The 21,984-nt window shown below is 41.7% G+C and overlaps 1 protein-coding gene across 3 annotated transcripts in view; it reads right to left on the reverse strand.

Moving 5' to 3' along the window:
- The window catches only part of scaf1 (SR-related CTD-associated factor 1), a 111,052-nt gene that overhangs the window by 77,272 nt on the left and 11,796 nt on the right, over window positions 1-21,984 (reverse strand). For 2 of the 3 annotated variants that reach the window (XM_034189597.1, XM_034189595.1), the window contains exon 2: window positions 7,826-11,279. In XM_034189597.1, the coding sequence (XP_034045488.1) occupies window positions 7,826-11,225 (3,400 nt within the window). In that variant the 5' untranslated portion in view covers window positions 11,226-11,279. Of the gene's footprint in view, window positions 1-7,825; window positions 11,282-21,984 lie in introns of all 3 variants that reach the window. The other variant, XM_034189596.1, reaches the window with a different exon arrangement.

Raw genomic sequence — 21,984 nt, forward strand, 5'->3', positions numbered from 1 at the left:
CGTCGAACTCGTGTTTCCAGAAGCAAAACATAAGCTTTTTTTAAAACTTAATTTACAAAAACTCTTGATGGGAGACATCAAAGTTTAAAAACAAAACCAAACAACAACAACAAAAAAAAGATTACAAGACAGGTCTGCGGTGTTTGCACATGCACAGTGCAAGCGGTTGGATGCTTGTTGCTCTTCAGCAGCAGGATAGCCTCACGACGGCCAACCAGAATCAAACAGGTTTGATTTTCATTCGACCATACGATGGCGATCAGGAGGTGGTCGTGAGATGTTAAACGCAGCTTGTTACTCCATGTACACGACACGATGCAGGACGCGCGATTAACCTGAAACTCGGTCCAAAAAATTCTCGCACGAATGAAAAATCATCTGAAAAAGGGACAAAACTCGCACAGTGTAAAGCCAACATTTATGTGTCAAGACAATATTGAGTGCACATTTTACAACATCATAAAACGTGCGCACAGCACTAATAAAATGAGCACACATTCTCTCCACATGCAAAACATTTTGCGATGACACTTCCAGGGCTCCGTAAAAATGCCTGTTTTTACAAATAAAAAATGGAATATTTTACAAAAGCACATTTATCTGTAAACACCAACACACGACACACGTCACATTAACGTGTTGGTTTACATAATGAATGACTGAACCAATCAGTGTTTAGCAGAGGCACTTTTACCCAGAATCCTTTGCGATCTGTCTGTGTTTGTTACAAGACTCAGACTTAGTGCATTATTCAACATTAAAAGATATACAAGGTCTGTTAGAAAAGTATCTGACCTTTTTTTTTTTTTCAAAAACCATATGGATTTGAATCACGTGTGATTGCATCAGCCAAGCTTGAACCTTCGTGCGCATGCGTGAGTTTTTTCACGCCTGTCGGTTGTGTCATTCGCCTATGAGCAGGCTTTGTGTGAGCACTGGTCCACCCTCTCGTCATTTTTTTATTGCGAATAAATGTCTGAACCATTTGGAGCTTTGCTGCATCAATTTTTTTTCCAGAAACTGTGAGAGACCTCCAGGTGGACACCGTTCGGAAAATTAATATGGCTTTCAGGGACGATTTTATGGGGATTACACAGATTAAGGAGTGATCTAGATGGTTTAAAGACAGCCCACAGCTGCTGAGAGCGCGCCGCGCTCCGAGCGCCGATCGACAGGCTCAAACCCCGCTGAAACAACGAGATCATTTCCAACGTGAAGGCTTTGTTGATCCGGGACGTCGTCTGACTTTCGGCACATTCCACTGTTACAGGAGTTTTTTTCATGGAAAGAAAAGTGGAGGGACGCGCCACGGAGCCGTTCATTACGCGGCACAAAACCACCTCCGTGTTGGTCTCTCAGGACGGCTTTGAGATGGCTTTCAGGCGGCTTCCATTGCTTTTCAGTCGTGTGATTATCCGAGAAATTGAGCATGAGCTGGACATGCCCCAACATGTCCTGTGAGGCTTTATCACGGCGTTGCTTTGCGCCATGCAGCTCCACCGCGATGCGCGGAACTCCGCTCCTCTTTCCATGACAAAAACTCCTGTAACAGTGGAATGTGCCCTTCATTTCTAAACTGGACGCTGCCTTGCTAGCAAAGGAATTGCGGAAGACGTGGACATCAGCAGTTTTTCGGCACATTGAGACAGACGTGCGGAGGAGTTCCGCGCGTCGCGGTGGAGCCGCATGACACAAAGCAACGCCGTGATGAAGCCTCACAGGACATGTTGGGGCATATCCTGCTCATGCTCAATTTCTCGGATAATCACACGACTGAAAAGCAACCAGAAAGCCATCTCAAAGCCGTCCTGTGAGACCAACACGGAGGTGGTTTTGTGCCGCGTCATGAAGCTCCGTGGCGCGTCCCTCCGCTTTTCTTTCCATGAAAAAAACTCCTGTAACAGTGGAATGTGCCAAAAAAGTGCTGATGTTCACGCCTTCTGCCTTTTTGTGAAAGTCAGACGACGTCCCGGATCAACAAAGCCTTCACATTAGAAATGATCTGGTTGTTTCAGCGGGGTTTGAGCCTGTCGATCGGCGCTCTGAGTGTGGCGCGCTCTCAGCAGCTCTGGGCTGTCTTTAAACCATCTGGATCACTCCTTAATCTGGATCACTCCTTAATCGTCCCAGAAAGCCATATTACTTTTTCCAAATGGTGTCCACCTGGAGGTCTCTCACAGTTTCTGAAAAAAAACTGATGCAGCAAAGCTCCAAATGGTTCAGACATTTATTCGCAATAAAAAAAACGAGAGGGTGGACCAGTGCTCACACAAAGCCTGCTCACAGGTGAATGACGCAACCGACAGGCGTGAAAAAACTCACGCATGCGCACGAAGGTTCAAGCTTGGCTGATGCAATCACACGTGATTCAAATCCATATGGTTTTTGAAAAAAAATAAAAAGGTCCGATACTTTTCTAACAGACCTCGTATTAGGGTGGTCCATAAAAATGGTCAAAATGTTTTCAAAAAACTTCAAGTCTCACCCTCTAAATTTGTTGTACCTAACATAAAAACACATCATGTACAATTTCATAAAACTCTAATAATTTTTACTGGTAGCACACAGACCTTAAAGATTTTGCTCGCAATAACTTTGTCATATAGTATGGTCATTTCCAGATATTTCCAAATTATTTCTGTCAGTTTAATATTGATATGTCAGGACAGAAATTATGGCAATACATTGGAAAATCAAATCTTTTCATATCCCATAAAATAGTTAACACTAAAACATGAATTGTGAGATGCAGTTCTTCTCGTACATGTATCATGCTACAAAACCTACATACTGGGGTAGCGAAGATTTTGTAACAATCAAACATTGCATTTTCATTTTATTGATGAAATACTGTTTCATTATTGATACATTTAAATAAGTCTATGCTTTATATATTTCCACATATATTTTGATCTAGCTCCAAACAATAATATTCTTTATGCCTTGCAGTACTTAATATTCAAAAATGTATGAATCAGCACAAGAACCAATTATACAGCTGTGTAACATAAGAGAACATCCTTTACATGATAATGATATTTAAGTTGCTTGCATCATGACCAAGACTTGCTGCCGTTTCAGTCAGAATATAGGTGGCACTTCTGTCTGTTGTTTTGGTCCTATCCAATGCTGCTGCAAGTCCTGGTGTTACAACAGCTTTAATTTTACTGGCTTTTTGTGGCACTGGCATAACATTCATCTGGATGTTCTGTGTTCTCTTCACTCTGGCTGGAGACAGTGTCAGGTAGTGAGACATTAGATGGTCCAGGCTCCTCCAGTTTCTCTTTGTATTTTGCTTCTGCAGCTTTCCTTTTTTCTGCTCTTTGTTCTTTGGCAGTTTGTATTTTATCTATGCCTGTCATGCATCCTCTACCTGAGCAAGTAGAAACTGTCGTCTTCAAACTTTACCATTGTTAGGACATCCTGATGTGCCATGTCAAACAAGTCCTCCAAAGATTCACAAAACACTGTTTCATCTTTCTTCTGCTTGTCTGTATTGCGATTCTTGGTCTTTTTCAATGTTTTCCATTTTCCGAACACCTTTTCTAACTTTGTGATCAGATGCTGCTTTGCCCTCAGTGGGATTCTAGCTCTCTCCCAAAAAGGAATTGCCATGTCTATAGAGGTCACAGCAGCATCATGGACAGTTTTCTTCAAATCAGTGTGTTTGAAGAAAAATACCTTGAGTATTTGCCCATTTGAGGGCAATTTGTTTCCCTTTATTTCAGTCGGTGGAACCAATAAGGTATACAAATGTTCTACTTCTAGTAGGTGACATGTTTTACTGAAGTTTCCAGTTAATGGTTAAGCATGCTAAGTCAGCAAGTGTCTCTTTTTACATTTATCTCACGTTAGATTCACCATCACCAAAGATCTGAAAGAAAAGAAGCTGTGAATTGAAGCAAAATTTTCAGCTTGTAGCCTAAAATAACATTTTTGAAAGTATGTTGTTTGTGAGAAATATTTAAACCCAGGTATAGTTTTAAATTGAATATAAAATTATACTTTAGTTACACTCAGGTGGTTAACTTCTATCCTCTTTATAAGTGATGTGATTAGATACTGGATAATGAATAACCTATTGCACGGGCACTCGGGCAGCGATAATTTATATATTTACAACCTTCAGCTATGATGTGCTACCTCTAAATATTAATGTATGACAAAAATATTTGGCAGGCTTTCTTTTTTCCCAAAGCATCATAAAATGAAGGGGTGAGAGTAATGAATTTCCAACTTTTATTTTTTTGAACCACCCTACCTCATATGTTATATTTTAACTTTGTACAAATGACAGAATTGACATTAATGGAGTTATTCTATCAGTATTCACACCAAACCATAAGCCAGCATGACTTTATTTTCCAAGACCTCCGCCTGACTGGAGCATTTTGATTGGTAGAGAGCTAGCTTTGTGGCTGCTCTCAGGGTGCTTCTGTGCTAGAAGCCGTGTAGTAAACAAGAGGTTCCAGCAGGGGGCAGGATGTTCAAACACAGAAGTGCGGGCTCATTGTTTGGGTCTATTGTCGCTTTTGAGGCTTCCAAAAGCGATTGTGGTGTTAAAACTCAAATTCAGCTTGTTAGTAGTTGCAAGTGTACCAGAGACAATACTGGAATTTATCGGTTATCTGTAACGTCCGATACATTTTTGGGTGGTTTATCGGTTTATCTTTATCAAAGATAACTTTTCAGTTATCTGATTATCTGTTATCAAAGTTAATTTTTTGGTTATCTGTGCCCACCACTGGCTTTCACAAATATATCTGTATCAGTGTTATTTTTGCCAATATGAAAACTGTTGTTGGAAGTGGTGCCATTATGTAGATTGTCCAGTAGAGGGTGTTCCAACTACATTGCTCACAATACTGCTAAGCATGGCTGAGACACCCATCACCCCTTAGTCACCTTATCTACAAGAGGGTCAAAGCAACCAGCTGCCAATCATTTTCAAATAAAATGACATTTTACAGCAACAAAAGATAAGGGGTCGCTATGCCGCCAACTAGGTGGGGGTAAAATAGATGAGAGTCTATTTTATGCAATTGCTGAACAACGCAAAACAGCAATTGCGAGTGAAGGCAACATGGCATAGGATGGGTGATTGTCAGTTATAATATGTATAATGTCGGAAACACGAATGAGCAAAGCTCTTCAGCATCTCAATATGTCATTTAGGTCCTTCAAACTTTTTTATGAACAAATGCTTCAGGGGAGCATGAGCATGGCTAAAACCTGCTCCCACCCCCCCAAGACGGCCACATTTTTAAGAATTTTTCCTTTTTTGCCTTTCAGCTTCTGGGGGAGCCCCCCCCCACACCACGCCTAATAACAGCCCTCTTAACCCGCTGCCACTTTAAGCATTTTTTTTTAATGTAGATGTAAATTAATAAATATGATGTACGATATGACTATGATTTGACACAAAGTGCAGCAACAGTGAAAATTAAACATTCTTAAACAAGACGGTAACAATATCACACTCATTTTGCACTCAACAAAAGGTTAGGATACTGTGCCCTCCTAAAATATTGGAACACGTATTTCTGACACATTTTAATTTGTTTGTCATTTCAAATACAAGAAATACAAAAAATATAAAGAATAAAAATTTCTAAAATATCTTCCTCAAACTCAAACTGAAAGCAAATCTCAAAACACTAGTAAACTGTTCATTTTCTTATATATTTGTAAATAAAATGTAAATATTTCTGCTGTGGTTCATTTTTTGTTCAGAGGGAAACTCTTGGTGAATAGTATCATACGATTTGCTACTTTCAGATCTGAGACTGATTAATTAATGTTTAAATTAAGGCTCCCAATCCTTGGTGCCGGTCCGTGAACAATTTTATAGGTTAGTAACAGACCTTAAAATCTGATCTCACTGGAACAGGAAGCCAGTGAAGAGACAGCAAAATGGGTGTAATGTGGTCAAAGTTTCTGCTTTGTGTCAAAAGTCAGGCAGCAAAATTTTGAACCAACTGGAGAGCCCTAATGCTGGACTGTGGTAAACCAGACAATAGAACATTGCAGTAGTCCAATCTAGAAAGATAAACGCATGAATCAGGGTCTCAGCATCAGCCATAGACAATCTTCGCTATATTTTGCAGGTGGAAGAAAGCAGTGCTTGTAATATTTCTAATGTGGAGGTCAAAAGAGGTTCCTCACTTTGTCAGTGTGATGTATGACACATGAGCCTAGGCTAAGCATTAGCTGGTCAAATTGATGCTGATGTCTCACTGGACCAAGAACCATCATTTGAGTCTTATCAGAGTTTAAAAGTAGGAGGTTTCTAGACATCCAGCTTCTCACTGATGCAAGGCAATCTTCTAAGGATTTTAAGTGAATGAGACTATCAGCAGTTATCGGCATGTATAACTGAGTATCATCAGTACAACAATGAAAGGTAATCCCAAAACGCCACAATATGTGCCCAAGGGGTGCGATATAAAAGGAGAAAAGCAGGAGGCCTAGGACTAACCCCTGTGAAACCCCAACTTTCATGTCACTAAGGCTGGGCTTACACTGTGCGATTTTTGGCCCTTTTTCAGCCGATTTTTCACTCGTGCGCGAATTTTTTTGGATTGCGCCGAGTTTCAGCTTAATAGTGCGTCCTGCATCGTGCAGTCGACATGGAGTAACGAGCTGCGATTAACATCTCACGACCACCTCCGATCGGGAATCGTATGGTCGGATGAAAATCAAACCTGTTTGATATTTTGGTCGTTGACTCATGAGGGTTCCGCGCTGTTGAAGCAGCGCTACAAGCATCTACGCGCTGATTACCTTGCGCACTGTGCATGTGCAAACACCGGAGAGAGCAAACAGTAATCTCATGTAAAGTCTTGTGGGTTTTTTTATTGCATTCCCTCGCAATAACCTAATATCATATTAAAGTTCATGCCTGTCAGCGCGCACAGTGAGTGGAATCAGGTGGGGGGAGACTGAACGTATATGTGCGCGCATGTACACACACAGCAGACAACAGGATTTACGACAGATGAGCACAGCGGTAAGACTCCGTATGAAATATAGTTTATTTATACAACAGTGTAAGTAGCAGCACCTGTTATGAATGCTTATGTTTTCTTTTTTTAACCATTCTCTCATGAATCAGGTTGCTGTCTGTTGTGTGTGCGCGCATATGTGTTCAGTCTCCCCCCACCTGATTTCACTCACTGTGCATGCTGATAGGCATGAAACAAAAAAAACAACAAAAAAAAGCGTCTGTTACAAGCCCGACGTGTGGTTTTTGAACGTACAATGTGAGCAGTCAGATCGCATCAGAGCATCGGGCCGTACAGTGTGAGACTATGAATCGTGCACTCTGAACTTTTAAACCCTTCGGTTTTGTCGCACAGTTTGAGCTGGAGCCGAGTACATCGATTGAAAATATCATACAGTGTCTGCCCAGCTTAAGGTTAGAGGTCGAGTTACTGTCCACCATGATGAAATTGCTGAACTGAATTTTCAGCACTCTTCTGTTAAACATAAAATGGGACTTGTAACACAGAAGTGGTGGTGTTACTGCTGATTTGGGACCTGCTGTTTCTGTCAAATATACATTAATTTTTGTGGATACAGATTGTTAAGCACTCCCATTTCCAGTGCTTTTTTTAGTTGATTATTAACAACATCAGAAATTGACAAACTAAATATGAAAACTAAACTAAAAACTAAGCTAAATATGTACGATGCAATTAAAGAGGAATGATGCAATTAATTAATGAAAGCTGCATTTAAACCACTAAAATAACCAAATTCTAGCACAATCACCTTAAATGTGACAATCATGAAAATATCACCTGTATACAGAGGGAAAACTCACATGCCAAGACTCCTCCAGTTGTGCAGTCAACTCCAGTTTGCAGACTCCAGGGGAGGGCTGACGCTGCCGGTGGAGGTGGAGGAGGGGGAGGCTTAGTTGACGACGATGAAGACACAGAGGAGGAGGAAGGGTCTGAAGAGGACAAAGACATTGAAAGCGAAGCAAGTCCACACCCTGCAGAAGACGATGGGCAAGGGGGTGATGCCAGGGATTTTGGTATGTCATCCAGAGGAAGAGGCTTGCTGGGGGGTGTAGACAAGGCAGTGGTGAGGCTGGTTCCATGTGGGGTGGACAAACTGGATGGACTGGATAGTGGCATTGTAGGGCTCGTTTGAGTTGGACAGTCTTCCACAAGGAAAGATGCTTCTGGTGTCTTACAACTGCTGTCTACTGTCTGAGAATCTGGAGAAGATTCCCTGGTGTCCCGCAATGAGGGCATACAAGGAGGAGGTGTATGGGGTGGTGAGGAGGAAGGTGGGAGAGCACTGGCAGAAGAGGTGGAAGAAGAGGAGGAAGAAGATGTAGGGCAAGTTGGCCCAGTATGTGGAGTTATTGACTTGGTTCCATTTCCAACAGCTGACAAGACCTCTGTAGAGGCTCCATCCCAGCCTTCAGAAGTGACCATTGACTGACCAACATCACTAGTTATCATGCCTACAGTGCCACCCTTTTCTCTTACCTTCCTACCCAGTCGACGACGACGTTTGGTTAAAAGAGATGATGTGGGGGAGGAAGCAGAAGAAGAAGTTGATGTGATGGAACTGGGCTTTGCTTTCTTAGCCTTCAACCCTGCAGGACTAGACAAAGATGGTGGTGCAGCCAGGTTGCTGCGCTTACCCAAACTTGCCAAATCTTTACTGCGACTGCCCAGTGACAATGGCTCTGAGCAAGGTTTGAGGAAAGGGGAACGGCTTTCATTGTCCCTGCAGAAAACTACAGCAATAGAGCCACCAACAACAGAGGCTCCAGCACTTCCTCCTGTACCTCCGGACCCCAACAGTTCCATACCCATCTTCCCAGAGCCAACTGAAGCCCCTGTAGTGCTACTCACTCCATCACGCAACAACACAGAGACTTTGGACTGCAGCTTCCCTTTCCGACTGCCAACACTGTCCTTCTTAGTTTTGCCAGAGCGACCTGAATCTTTTCTGAAACTCTTGTCTCTGTCCTTGTCTTTTGCTTGCTTTCTGGCTCGTTTACTTGAGGAGAGAGAAGATGAGATGGGAGAAGAGACTGAAGTACCTGACAGTGAGAGGCTTTTGCTTTTGGTTCTATGTGATGATGATGATGACGAAGACTCCAACTGGTCGACTTTCTGTCGCATGCTGGATGTAGTTTTTGAATGTTGTCCTCCACTTTTGGGAGCAGTTTTGCTGTCAAGGCTGGGAAGCGGGGGCTCTGGAAGCAGGGGAGCAGGTGGTGTATCTTCCAAAGATGGGTAATCTGAGTCCAAAGCCTCACCATCCAAAGAGAGCATGTCAATGTCTAGTTTGTCTGAATAGCGGTCTGATTCATAGCAGTGATAGGCTGTTGGCGAGAGGGACTGTGATCGACTGCGACAGTTTCCCCCTTCATTCTTCTTCCCACCTGTGTGCCACTTTCTTTTCTTCTTCCTCTTATGGGGTTTGTCAGATTCCTGTGTAGGTCTACAAGGAGAGGTTGGAGCATGTATTGGAGAGCCGGGTAAAGTGGTGGTGGTTGTGGTGGTGGTGACTGTAATTGTGCGCTTTATGGCAAATAGGTCAGAACCATTGAGATCTTGAATAGATGGAGGAACCACTGGGCGACCATCCCGTCGCCTTTGCTGCTCTTTGTCACGCTGCCTATCTCTATTGCCTGTCCTTTTTTCTCTGCTTCTTTTAGACCTCTTAGAATTACCCCTTTCTGTACTGCTTGAATGCCGTCTTTCCTTCCATTCCCTATCCTTATTTCGAGAGCTAGACTCTCCCCTTCGTCCATCTCGCCTGCGTCTTCTGGTATGACCTTCATACCTATCTCTATCTCTTTCTCTCTCTCTGACCCTGTTTCTATCTCTGTCCCGATTTTGCTCCCTCTCTTGATAGGATTCATGAGAGAGACCAGAAAAGGAGTATCGACTGTGCATATTTCTTCCTGAAATGTGGGACCTCAAAGCCTCTGGACTGCTGTGTTGCCTCTTCTTCCTTTTCTGGCTGCTGCTCCTACTGCTCCTCCTTTTAGCTTCTTTCATGCTCTTGCGTGCTCTGTCCTTGTCTTTGCCCTTCTCCCGACCTTCCTCTTTGTCTTTCCTTCTCTTTTTTCTCTTCTCATCCCCAGTACTCCTATCCTTGCTCTTATGTTTGTCCGCATCTTTAGAATTCTTGGAGGACTTATGATTTTTACTGCTTTGCTCTGCAGGAGGTACAAGTGGAGAAGATGGTGCAGACAAAGGAGGATGTGGAGAAGACCGTGGAGACTGAGGAGAGAGGGGGGATGAGGCAGGGAAAGTGAGATATCTTTCTTTGCGCCTGCTGACCAGTTTTCTTCTCAAGTCCTCCACTCCAACCACAGGTTCATTCTGAGGCTGCCCGTGTTCATCCCAAGTTCCCTCGGCCCTCACAGACACAAAACTATCACCATCCAGCACCCGGAGGATGCGTTCTGGCTTCAGCCCAAAAACTGAAACACTTGGAGAATTCAAATTGATGTTTTCTCCAGTCGTTCTCTTTTTGCTTCCATCTCTATCTGCAGCCCCAACTATCTCCCCCTCCTCTATTTCAGAGAAATCAGAATGGACACTTTCCCTCTGATCTCTGCAACAGTCCACTCTTCTTCTCAGATGAAGTTGAGTGGTGAGGGAAGGGCTCGGCATAACGGGCAGGGCATCTGTGGAATCGGGGGGTTCCTCCACTTTGTCTTCCTCATTTCTGTCGACACTTTTCTTTAGCCCTTTGGCTTTGCCACTTCCATCTCCAACATCTGACGCTGGTGAGCCAGTGGGATTAAAGGGGTCATACTTCTCCCCCTGCTGTTCCTCTACTCGGCTCTCCCGGTCTCCCTCAGTGGGATGGAAAGGATCATACATCTCCTTCTCCATGTTGTTTGTTGGCACATCAACACCTGGTAGCCGTGTAGTGAATAGAACTGATTCAGAGGGCACAGTGAGTGTTGGTAAGAAGACAGACTGCGCGTTCAGAGAAGATGTGGAGGACACTCGAGCTGTCTCTGGTGCTTGGCTGCTACCTTTTACATGGTTACAATAATCTGTCAATTTGGGACATGAAGAGGATGTAGACAAGGGTGAAGAAGGATCAGATGAAGGTAATAAGGGAGATAAGGAGGGGGAGCAGGGACGTGGGCTTCGAGCAATATCTATAGCTTGACTAAGGGAAGGGTCAGGAGTTGACCTCCTTTCGAAGCTTGAGGCTGGATCCAAGTCCATGGGTTAGGAACACTGATGCAGAGAAGGTCCGCAGCAGTACAAGACAACCAATATCTGGAGGAAGAGGAATGAATGAATGAATGAAAACCATACAAACACATTCTTAAATGATTAACGATTCTTAAACTTCTTAAACGATTATTTTAGTAATCAATTAATCATTTTTTTGTTGTTTGTTTTTTTTATTTACATGTGAGTTTTGCCATTATTTCTTTGAGTTATTAAAAGGCCTTTATCACGCAACATCAACGTTTGAGCTTGTAACAAAGTTATGTTATATTCTCGTTAAAAACATACTTGGAGTAATGTTTTGTTTTATTTTGCACATACATACATCACCGACACACCACAGAGATTTCCATCAGGTTTCACCCGATTATGAGCATTTTTAGATGCCGTCAGCAACTATCTCAACCACTGACAACATATTACAGCAAGAGTCCAGAAAACTATTTTAAAGGACTGACTAAAGTGTAATATGTGATCTTTAATGTTATTTTCATGAAAAGACACAAATGTACAGTTTACTGCATTTTATTTTTTTTCTTGTGTAAAAACACAGCTTAGATGTGGTTTGACCAAAACAAATTGTCATTAAACTTAAATAAAACAGGGATGAAGTGGAGGTGTAAGAGTCACTAGGTGTTCACAGGAAACACTTATTTCTATATTTATTTTTTTATGTTCATTGTTAGTTGGTTTTACCTTTTCTGTTGTGTTTTGTTTTATCAGGTTCTTTCTGTCTGTTTCTCTAAAATTGTATTGTAGCAATATTAGTTATTACTTTTGTTGTTGTTGCTATTATTATTATTAATATATAAATAAAAATAAATCAAAAATATTACAATTTGTAATACATTTGACTCTTTTACGACAACAAACGCTAAGCCGTTAATTATTTAATTTTCAGAAAACAAATGCACACAAGCTGTGCTGAGATGCTAACAGCTTAATGCTAACTTTACCATTGAAAACGCCATAGACATGCTAACGCCTTAGCATCAGTCCCGTTTTTAAGTTATAAAATACATGTATCAACTGTTTCAGAAGACCATAACAGGTTGGTTTAATATGAAAAAAGGTAAATATTACTCACAGACATATGCTCTTTAGGGTTTTAGCGGGGGAAAACTAAGATAAAGCTAAATAATACAACAAACCATCAAAGCCTCAAAACAAAGCCACGCCCTGCTCTACTTGGGGAAGGTCTGTCAATGTTCTCACGAAGACAGAGCGGAGAGGAGTGAAAATTCACACAGTCCCTTCCTCCAGAGTGCGGCGCCATCCACACTGACATTGCTGCTGCTTTGATTAGCGCAGAATGAGATCATATTTTGGCCCCAAAACACACATGACACCACGTGCGCATGCGTATGTGATTAAATTTTCCAAATGACGGAAATCTGTCGCGGTGATGGAGAACTTTAACCCATGGTATATGGTGTTTCAATGTTGAAGTTAGCATCAGTGTTGTATAGTAACAAAGTAAAAATACTTCACTACTGTACTTAAGTACATTTTGGGAGACTTTGTACTTTACTTGAGTTTTTTAAATTCAGCTTACTTTTACTTCACTACATTTCCAACCTTAATTGCATACTTCTACTCCGATACATTTTCTAATGCGCCATGCTGTTACTCGTTACAAAACACACACGCACACACACACACACGAAAAAAATTCATGTTTTCACCCAGAGACACCACTGATTACTAGTGACTGCAACAAAGTCAGGCTGATTTGTCATGAGGCATGTCCGGTAGGCTTTTTTGCAGTTGCGCACTTGGGGGGTGTTTGTCAGGAAAATGATAATTTCTCTAGAATTAATTACAGACCTGCAGCGGGTCTGTAATCAACTTTTCTGCAGCGCGACTTTGCTTTGAACCTTGAACCAATCGAAGCAGTGATTCGCAGATCGAAGCAGTGCTTCGACCTACGATTCGTGGGTTTGTTTATCGCTTTATCCTAATTTTTCCTCGAAGAGCATATGTATGTGAGTAATATTTAATATTTTTATGTTAAACCGACCTGTTATGGTCTTCTGAAACAGTTGATAGATGTATTTTATAACTTAAAAAGGGGACCGATGCTAAAGCGTTAGCATGTCTATGGCGTTTTCAATGTTAGTTAGCATTAAGCTGTTCGCATCAGCACGTTTGTGTTGATTTGTTTTCTGTATAATTAATGGCTCAGCATTCGTTGTCTTAAAACAGTCAAATTGTAATTTTTTAAATTTATTTTATTTATATATTAATAATAATATCAAAAACAATAATAGTCTACATAATAGACAATAATAGTCAATAATAATAGACTAATAATGTTACAATACAATTTTAGAGAGACAAAAAGAACCTAATGAAACAAAACACAACAGAAAAGATAAAACCATGTAACAATGAAAATAAATAAATACATATAGAAATAAATAACTGTTTCCTGTGAACACCTAGTGAGTAGCCTACTCTCGTTTAGGTTTTGAAACCTTGTTTCTGAAGTGTTTTTGTGTGATGTGCACAATTTTCAGTATTTTGACTAATACTACCAGTTATTTACAAGCCTAGATAAACTTTGTAATATAAAAAAATCAGTCCGTTTTTGATTATTAACATTTACTTGTACTTTTACTTTCAATACTTGAGTACATTTAGTTGTACATTACTTGTCATACTTAAGTACAATAAATACTAGATACTTTAAGACTTTTACTTGAGTAGCATTTCAATCGGTGACTTGAACTTCTACCAAAGTCATTTTTTTAATGGGTATCTGTACTTTTACTTAAGTGTGATTTTCCAGTACTTTATACAACACTGGTTAGCATTAAGCTGTTTGCATCTCAGCACGTTTGTGTGCATTTGTTTTCTGTATAATAATTAATGGCTCAGCATTCGTTGTCGTAAAAGAGTCCAATTGTATTGTTTTATTTATTTTTATTCATATATTAATAATAGCAACAACAATAACAGTATTAATAACTCATAATGAGTAATAATGCTACAATTTTAGAGAAAGAGACAAAAAGAACCTGATACAACAAAACACAACAGAAAAGATAAAACCAACTAACAATGAATAAATACATATAGAAATAAATGTTTCCTGTGAACACCCAGTGAGTAACACCTCCACTTCATCCGTGGTTTATTTAAGTTTAATGACAATTTTTATATTTTCAATTTGTTCATTCCTTCAGTTATTTCTGCCAAGGGCTCCAAACATTCTGTGGTTCCACACTGCACCCCAACCTGAAAGTGAGGCATCCATTAACACTACAACTACCAGCCTTTTCTCACTACTCCTTTTTCTACCGGAGGGTGACAAATGGCACCGCTGGGGTAATTTACAGCTCATTAGGTCACCTTTTCTTATGTGAATGCAGCCATTAGATCTGAATGTGCCAGTACCAGAGTCACCAGCAGTTTGAGCCTAAAGTCTCAGTCCCACCGAATAACGAAGGCTGAAGAAGGAGCCACGCATGGGTGTGGGGTGATTACTCGAAGAATGACCCACATTTTGATCTATCACGTATCCACTATGAAGGTGCCACTATGTGCCTCGTAGCAGCCTCTAGTGAGCCACGACCGACCTGTCATTATAGCCTCGAATGGCTCGCATCAGCCACACTAATCCACGTAGTGCCATGATAGCGCCATGATAACGCCATGTTGGCACACGTTTAGGCATGAGTTTGGTCCAAACCTCCAGCCCTCCCACACCTGGTCCCTTCAAAGTGTGGGTTTTCAATTCACAGATTCACAGCAGCATTTAAAGATGTCCCTTCTTTTTTTTTTTTTTAAACGCAGTCCAAAAATAGACACTCCAGCACAGTTCCGCAGATGTGCGCTGTGCGCCAGGCTGCTGTCCACCTGTAATGCACCAGACCAGCTAGACCCGAACCACGGGTTCCTGGAGAGCCGCCTCTGTGCTCCTCGCTGGCTCCGCGGCTCTCTGGCTTTTCTTCTGCACTTTAAACACACAAAACTTTATGTTTGTCCATTTATTTCTGCAAAATCGCTCTTTTGCGCATGCGCTGCTGTTGTCCTTTCATGGACAGCCGCCTCTGTGCTCTAAGTGGCTTCCTTTCCAACCGTGGCTTGCTGGCTTTATTTTTTCCTTGGCTTTAAACACAATCATTTTTACAACGTGAATCCACTTTTAACTTTGTGTTCGTCCATTTATTTCTAAAAACAGTAGTCGGGCCATGCAACAATTATACAACTCAGGAGAAACGTGGGGCTCAAAAAGCAGCATGAAGTTCACCAACATGAAGTTCACCAACAAGGATGCAGTATCCAGATCAGACAAGACATAAAAATATAATTTTCTGGCTTGCTAAAAATTTAATTCAACTGTCTGGACAAATTATAAATTTTTGTTCTGCTTCTGATCTAACAGAGCTTGGCTGTAGGTTGCTTATTCACATTTCATTCAAATTTATGTAGTATGTTGTCAAAGTAATTTTAAAAAGTCAACTTAAACACCATGACTTCAAATTACCACTGCTCCTGTCGTGGTTCACGCTTCTGGTGCTTAATTTATGATATCTGGGTTTATAGTTCTAGTGTCATCTCCTGTGTATTGTATTCTTATGTAGTGTTTATATTATCCGGCATTCCTCATCCTTGTTAATTAGTCAAGTTTTCCTGTTTATTATTTCACTCACTCACTCATCTTCAACCGCTTACTCCAAATAAGGGTCGTGGGCAGTGTTGTATCAAGTACTGGAAAATCACACTTAAGTAAAAGTACAGATACCATTTAAAAAAATGACTTTGGTAGAAGTTCAAGTCACCAATTGAAATGCTACTCAAGTAAAAGTCAAAGTATCTAGTATTTATTGTACTTAAGTATGACAAGTAATGTACAACTAAATGTACTCAAGTATTGAAAGTAAAAGTACAAGTAAATGTTAATAATCAAAAACGGACTGATTTGTTTATATTACCACGTTTGTCTAGGTTTGTAAATGACTGGTATTAGTCAAAATACTGAAAATTGTGCACATCACACAAAAACACTTCAGAAACAAGGTTTCAAAACCTAAATGAGAGTAGGCTACTCACTAGGTGTTCACAGGAAACCTTTATTAGGTTATTTATTTCTATACGTATTTATTTATTTTCACTGTTACATGGTTTTATCTTTTCTGTTGTGTTTTGTTAAATTAGGTTCTTTTTGTCTCTCTAAAATTGTATTGTAACATTATTAGTCTATTATTATTGACTATTATTGTCTATTATGTAGACTATTATTGTTTTTGATATTATTATTAATATATAAATAAAAATAAATAAAAAAAATTACAATTTGACTCTTAAGACAACGAACGCTGAGCCATTAATTATACAGAAAACAAATCAACACAAACGTGCTGATGCAAACAGCTTAATGCTAACTAACATTGAAAACGCCATAGACATGCTAACGCTTTAGCATCGGTCCCCTTTTTAAGTTATAAAATACATCTATTAACTGTTTCAGAAGACCATAACAGGTCGGTTTAACATAAAAATATTAAATATTACTCACATACATATGCTCTTCGGGGTTTTAGCGGGGAAAAATTAGGATAAAGCAAATGAACCCACGAATCGTAGGTCGAAGCACTGCTTCGATCTGCGAATCACTGCTTCGATCGGTTCAAGGTTCAAAGCAAAGTTGCGCTGCAGAAAAGTTGATTACAGACCCGCTGCAGGTCTGTAATCAATGTAGAGAAATGATCATTTTCCTGACAAACACCCCCCAAGTGTGCAACTGCAAAAAAAAGCCTACCGGACATGCCTCATGACAAATCGGCCTGACTTCGTTGCAGTCACTAGTAATCAGTGGTGTCTCTGGGTGAAAACATGAATTTTTTTCGTGTGTGTGTGTGTGTGTGTGTGTGTGTGCCCGTGCATGCGTGCTTTGTAACGAGTAATGACATGGCGCATTAGAAAATGTATCGGAGTAGAAGTATGCAATTAAGGTTGGAAATGTAGTGAAGTAAAAGTGAAAGTAAGCTGAATTTAAAAAACTCAAGCAAAGTACAAAGTCTCCCAAAACATACTTAAGTACAGTAGTGAAGTATTTTTACTTCGTTACTATACAACACTGGTTGTACACTCGAGCCAAATTCGCTAGGAAGAAAGAAAAAGCATTTTCAATGTTGGTGCTTAATGTAAGTACAACTCAACTGTACTTGATTACAAGTTGCCAGTCACCTAAAGAAGCGTGGGATATGCTGAAGGGACATTTTGAGAGAGATACCCTAGCTAATAAATTGTTTCTAAAGAAGAAGTACTTCAGATGTGAAATGACGGAAGGAGAAACGATAACCGAGCATTTGAAGCGCATGAAAGAATTAACTGATCAACTTGGTGCTATCGGTGCTGTAATTGAGGAGGATCAGATTGTGACATTACTGGGTAGTCTTCCACCCAGCTATGCAACAATTGTCACTGCCCTAGAGACAAAGATGGACAGGTTGACTCTTCAATTCGTGCAGCAATCATTGGTAAATGAGGAACAAAAACGAGTGCAGGCAAATGACAGTACCAGTGGTGCAACAGCAGGTGGTGCCTCTGCAATGGCAACTCAAGTGCGTGAGGATTCACAGCCTGGGGGACTGGACAGATCTAAATGGAAGTGTTTTAAATGTGGGAAGGAAGGACATCTAAAACGAAATTGTCCAAAGTTAAAAAATAAAAATCAAACCCACACGGCTAAACGGATGACATGTGAGGATAATGAGAATTCTGAGAGTGAAACAGAGTGCATTTGTTGCCAGAGAGAATAATCAGAATGAGAAAGTGAAGCAGGTCAAGTGGCTGATTGACTCTGGAGCGTCAAAACACATGAGATGTTCAAAAGAAATACTACAGGATTACCAGGAATTCACTAAGCCACAATCAGTGAAACTGGGCAATAGCAGAGTAGTTGATGCCCAAGGACTCGGTAATGTAAAACTGAAAATGACTTTCAAAGTTAGTGATGTCAAAGATGTCACAATGTATGATGTGCATTTATGTTCCCAAGCTGTCTGGGAATCTTTTCTCAGTGGGAGCTGCTGCGAAAAAAGGGAATACATTGCAGTTCAAGAAGACCCGGTGCTACATACATGGAAAAGATGGAGATCTTCGAGGAATGGGAACACAACAATCCGATGGATTATATCAGCTGGATGTGGAGGGGAGTACACCTGTTCCTCATACAGCAGGAAGTGCATCAGTTGCAGCCAGTCTATGGCATCAAAGACTGGGCCACACCACCATGCTGAAGGAGCTTAAACCTCTGGTGAGTGGAATGGACTATTCTGCAGAAAAAGAGAACTCCTTCTGTGACGCATGTGTGGAGGGTAAGCTGTCTAGAAAGCCATTCAAGTCAGCTGTAGCAACAGCAGCCTGCGTGCAGAACAGGCTGCCCACATCAGTTCTGAAGCAACAGACCCCGTACCAGAGATGGTATGGCAGAAAGCCGAACATCAGTCACATGAGAGTATTTGGCTGTGTGGCCTATGCACATGTTCCAGAAGTAGAAAGGAGAAAGCTGGACAAGAAAGCGGTGAAGCTTCGCTTCATGGGATATGCCAACAATGCCAAGGGATACCGTCCGTCTGATGAGGAGAAAAGAAGGATTCTGATTCGCCGGGACGTCATCTTCAATGAAGCAGACTTTGACTGGAAACGGGAAGTGGAAGTGTCTTGTTGAGACAGTGATGCTGGCAGTGGTCCTGATGAGAGAGGAGCATCAGCTGATGAGACACCAGTCAACGAATCTCAGAGAGAATGTGGCAGAGTCAGAAACCCCCAAAAAGGTATGGCTATGATGAGTTTGCAGACATAGTGACTGTTGAACATTATGCCAATGTCTGTAGTGTAAATGAACCAAGTACACTGAAGGAAGCAATGATGAGCGCTAATGCAAAGGAATGGAAGGAAGCGGCTGATTTGGAGTATGAGTCCCTACTTGAAAATGAGATGTGGGACTTGGTGCAATTGCCAAAAGACAGGAAGCCAATAGGTTTGAGATGGGTGTTCAAAGTCAAGCACCATAGTGATGGAGAAGTGGAGAGATATAAGTGTAGACTTGTTGCTAAGGGCTATTCACAGAAGCACGGCACTGACTACGATGAAACCTTCTCACCTGTAGTACGATTCAGCTCAATTCGTACATTGCTGTCCTTTGCTGTTCAGAATAACATGCATGTACGTCAGATGGATGTGGTTATGGCATTTCTGAATGGAGATCTAGAGGAAGAAATCTACATGGAGCAACCAGATGGATATGTCAAACCAGGCCAAAAGCACTTAGTGTGCAAGCTAAAAAAGTAAATCTACTGCCTTAAGCAGTCAACTCACTGCTGGAGAGGGACTTTCACAGAGTTCATGAAAGATCTTGGATTTAACCAGAGCACATCAGACCCCTGTGTTCGTGAGAGCTAGACAGGAACTAGAGATATTAGCTGTGTATGTCGATGATCTGATTTTGATCACAGAGTCACTGGAGAGCATGAGTGACTTGAAAGTTGCGCTGAATAAGAGATACAAGATGAAAGACATGGGTGAGCTGTCTTACATACTGGGCATCTCAGTCATTCAAGACAAGACAAACAACTGTGTATACCTTCACCAGAAGCATCACAATGAAGCCATTCTTCAGAAATATGGGATGGATAAAGCCAATCCATTCACAACCCCAGCTGATGCAAATGTGAAGTTACAGAAAAATGATGGTGTCGGTAAGCCAGTGAATCCAGGTACCTACCAGTCAATTGTAGGAAGCCTGCTGTACGCAGATGGCCACCAGGCCAGACATCACACAAGCAGTGAGTGCTGTGTCAAAGTTTAACGCCGAACCAAACACTGCCCACATGACTGCTGTGAAGAGGATACTTCGCTACCTGAAAGGTACCATGAATCTTGCTCTCAACTACTAGCGGTCAGAGTCTGGAACTTTAGTCGGTTTCTCAGACGCTAACTGGGCAGGAGATCAGGATGATCATCGCTCTACAACCGAGAATGTCTTTCTATTGAGTGGAGGAGTAGTAAGCTGGGTCAGCAAGAAGCAGAACACCGTCGCACTGTCAACAGCTAAAGCTGAATACGTCATTCTCAGCCAGGCAGCACAAGAATGTACCTGGCTTACACGACTACTCAGTGATCTCGGAATGGATGCTACGCCAACTGTGATTCTGGAGGACAACCAAGGAGCTACTGCCATAGCAAAGAATCCAGTTGATCATTCAAGAACAAAGCACATAGCTATTCGTTATCACTACACTCGTGAATGTGTGCAGAATGGACAAATTCAACTGCAATACTGTCCTACAGATGATATGAAGGCAGATATCTTGACCAAGCCATTAGCAAAACAGAAGTTTGAGTATCTTAGGAGAGAGACTGGACTTTGTGCTGTGTAACTCTGATATGTATAAGTTGTAGGCTAATGTTTAGTATTGATAGAGCCTAAAGCCCCGTTTACACATAGACGGTAAGAGCTCCCGGAAGCGTCCCGGAAGAGTTTTTGGCCATCTTAAGGATCAAACGCCGTTGTCAACGCCGGCACTAGGGGGCGTGGCTTAGTTCCGGCTTTACCGGGAATCGTCGAAAAAATTATTCAACATGTCGAATAATTCCGGGAGCGCTCCCGGAGAATTCGCGTGACGACGGAGACAACGCGAACAACGGCGTTTGATACTTTTTAATCGCCGTGTCATCCTGCTCCTTCCTGTAGTGCCGCAGTTTACACCACTGTAATTGGCGGCCGGTGTTGTATTCCTAACCAACGGCGTGTAAAATGGCGATAGAGCCCACATCGGCGTCCTCAAAGGCGTTTTAACCGGCGACAGAGGCAGACAAAATGGCGGCGCTAGCAGACAGTACGTCGTTCTAAACGCCACCTCCCGGTTAACGGTGTTCCGAATGGCCGATAGGCGGCGGTCAATATAAAAACGCTAGCGCGCTGCATGCAGTCCTCTCAATCACGGCCAGCTCCAGATATTTTTGCAGAGAAGCTCCAGTATGCCTCCTAAAAGAAAACTGGCAGCCGCAAGGACTTACCAAGAGGTCTGGTTCAGAAGCAGAGGAGAGGCCTGTGGTGGAGATGAGCAACACGTTGAGGAGGGGAAAAGGAAAGGAGAATAAAAGGCTGAGAGATGAGCTCCCTCCCCCTGAAGTGACAGCTGCTTCAGCCTATTATACTCTGGGGGCGGTGCCTATATGCAAAAGTTCCTTGAGTAACGCAGGATTTGCCTGGATAAATCCAGCGGTACACAGGGCATTATTGGCGGCAGCAGAACACCACCGTTCTCACGCACGTCTTAACCTGCGATTGTAAAGGATAGAACTGGGTATTAACCCCCGTTGCCTGACGTGTGCCGGATGCTACGGCATCAAAACGCCGCTTTATTTGGCGGATTTAGCGGCGTTTTATCCGCGCATTTGCGGCTAGTACGGCGCTCAAAATGCCGGCGAAATGCTCCGCCCCTTTCCACCGCGAAAACAGCCGAACTACCGCGAACTTCGGTCTACGTACTGCCCGCCGACAAAACCGTCTATGTGTAACCTGGGCTTAAGTTAAGACTACTGGTAAGCAAGATAGAAAAGAAAAAATGGGGAATTAAAATGTCTTGCTAGTTTTCTAAGTTTTTGTTAAAAAGGGGGACTTACTCGTATAGTCTAAGTGAAGAGTCTAAGTATAATACATCTAAGTGATTTAAGTTAGTACAAGAAAAAAAAAGGGTCTTGTTTATTGTAAAATTAAGTGGGAGTGTTGTAA

The sequence above is a fragment of the Thalassophryne amazonica genome, chromosome 16 (genome assembly GCF_902500255.1).
Source record: "Thalassophryne amazonica chromosome 16, fThaAma1.1, whole genome shotgun sequence".
Classification (NCBI taxonomy): Eukaryota; Metazoa; Chordata; class Actinopteri; order Batrachoidiformes; family Batrachoididae; genus Thalassophryne; species Thalassophryne amazonica.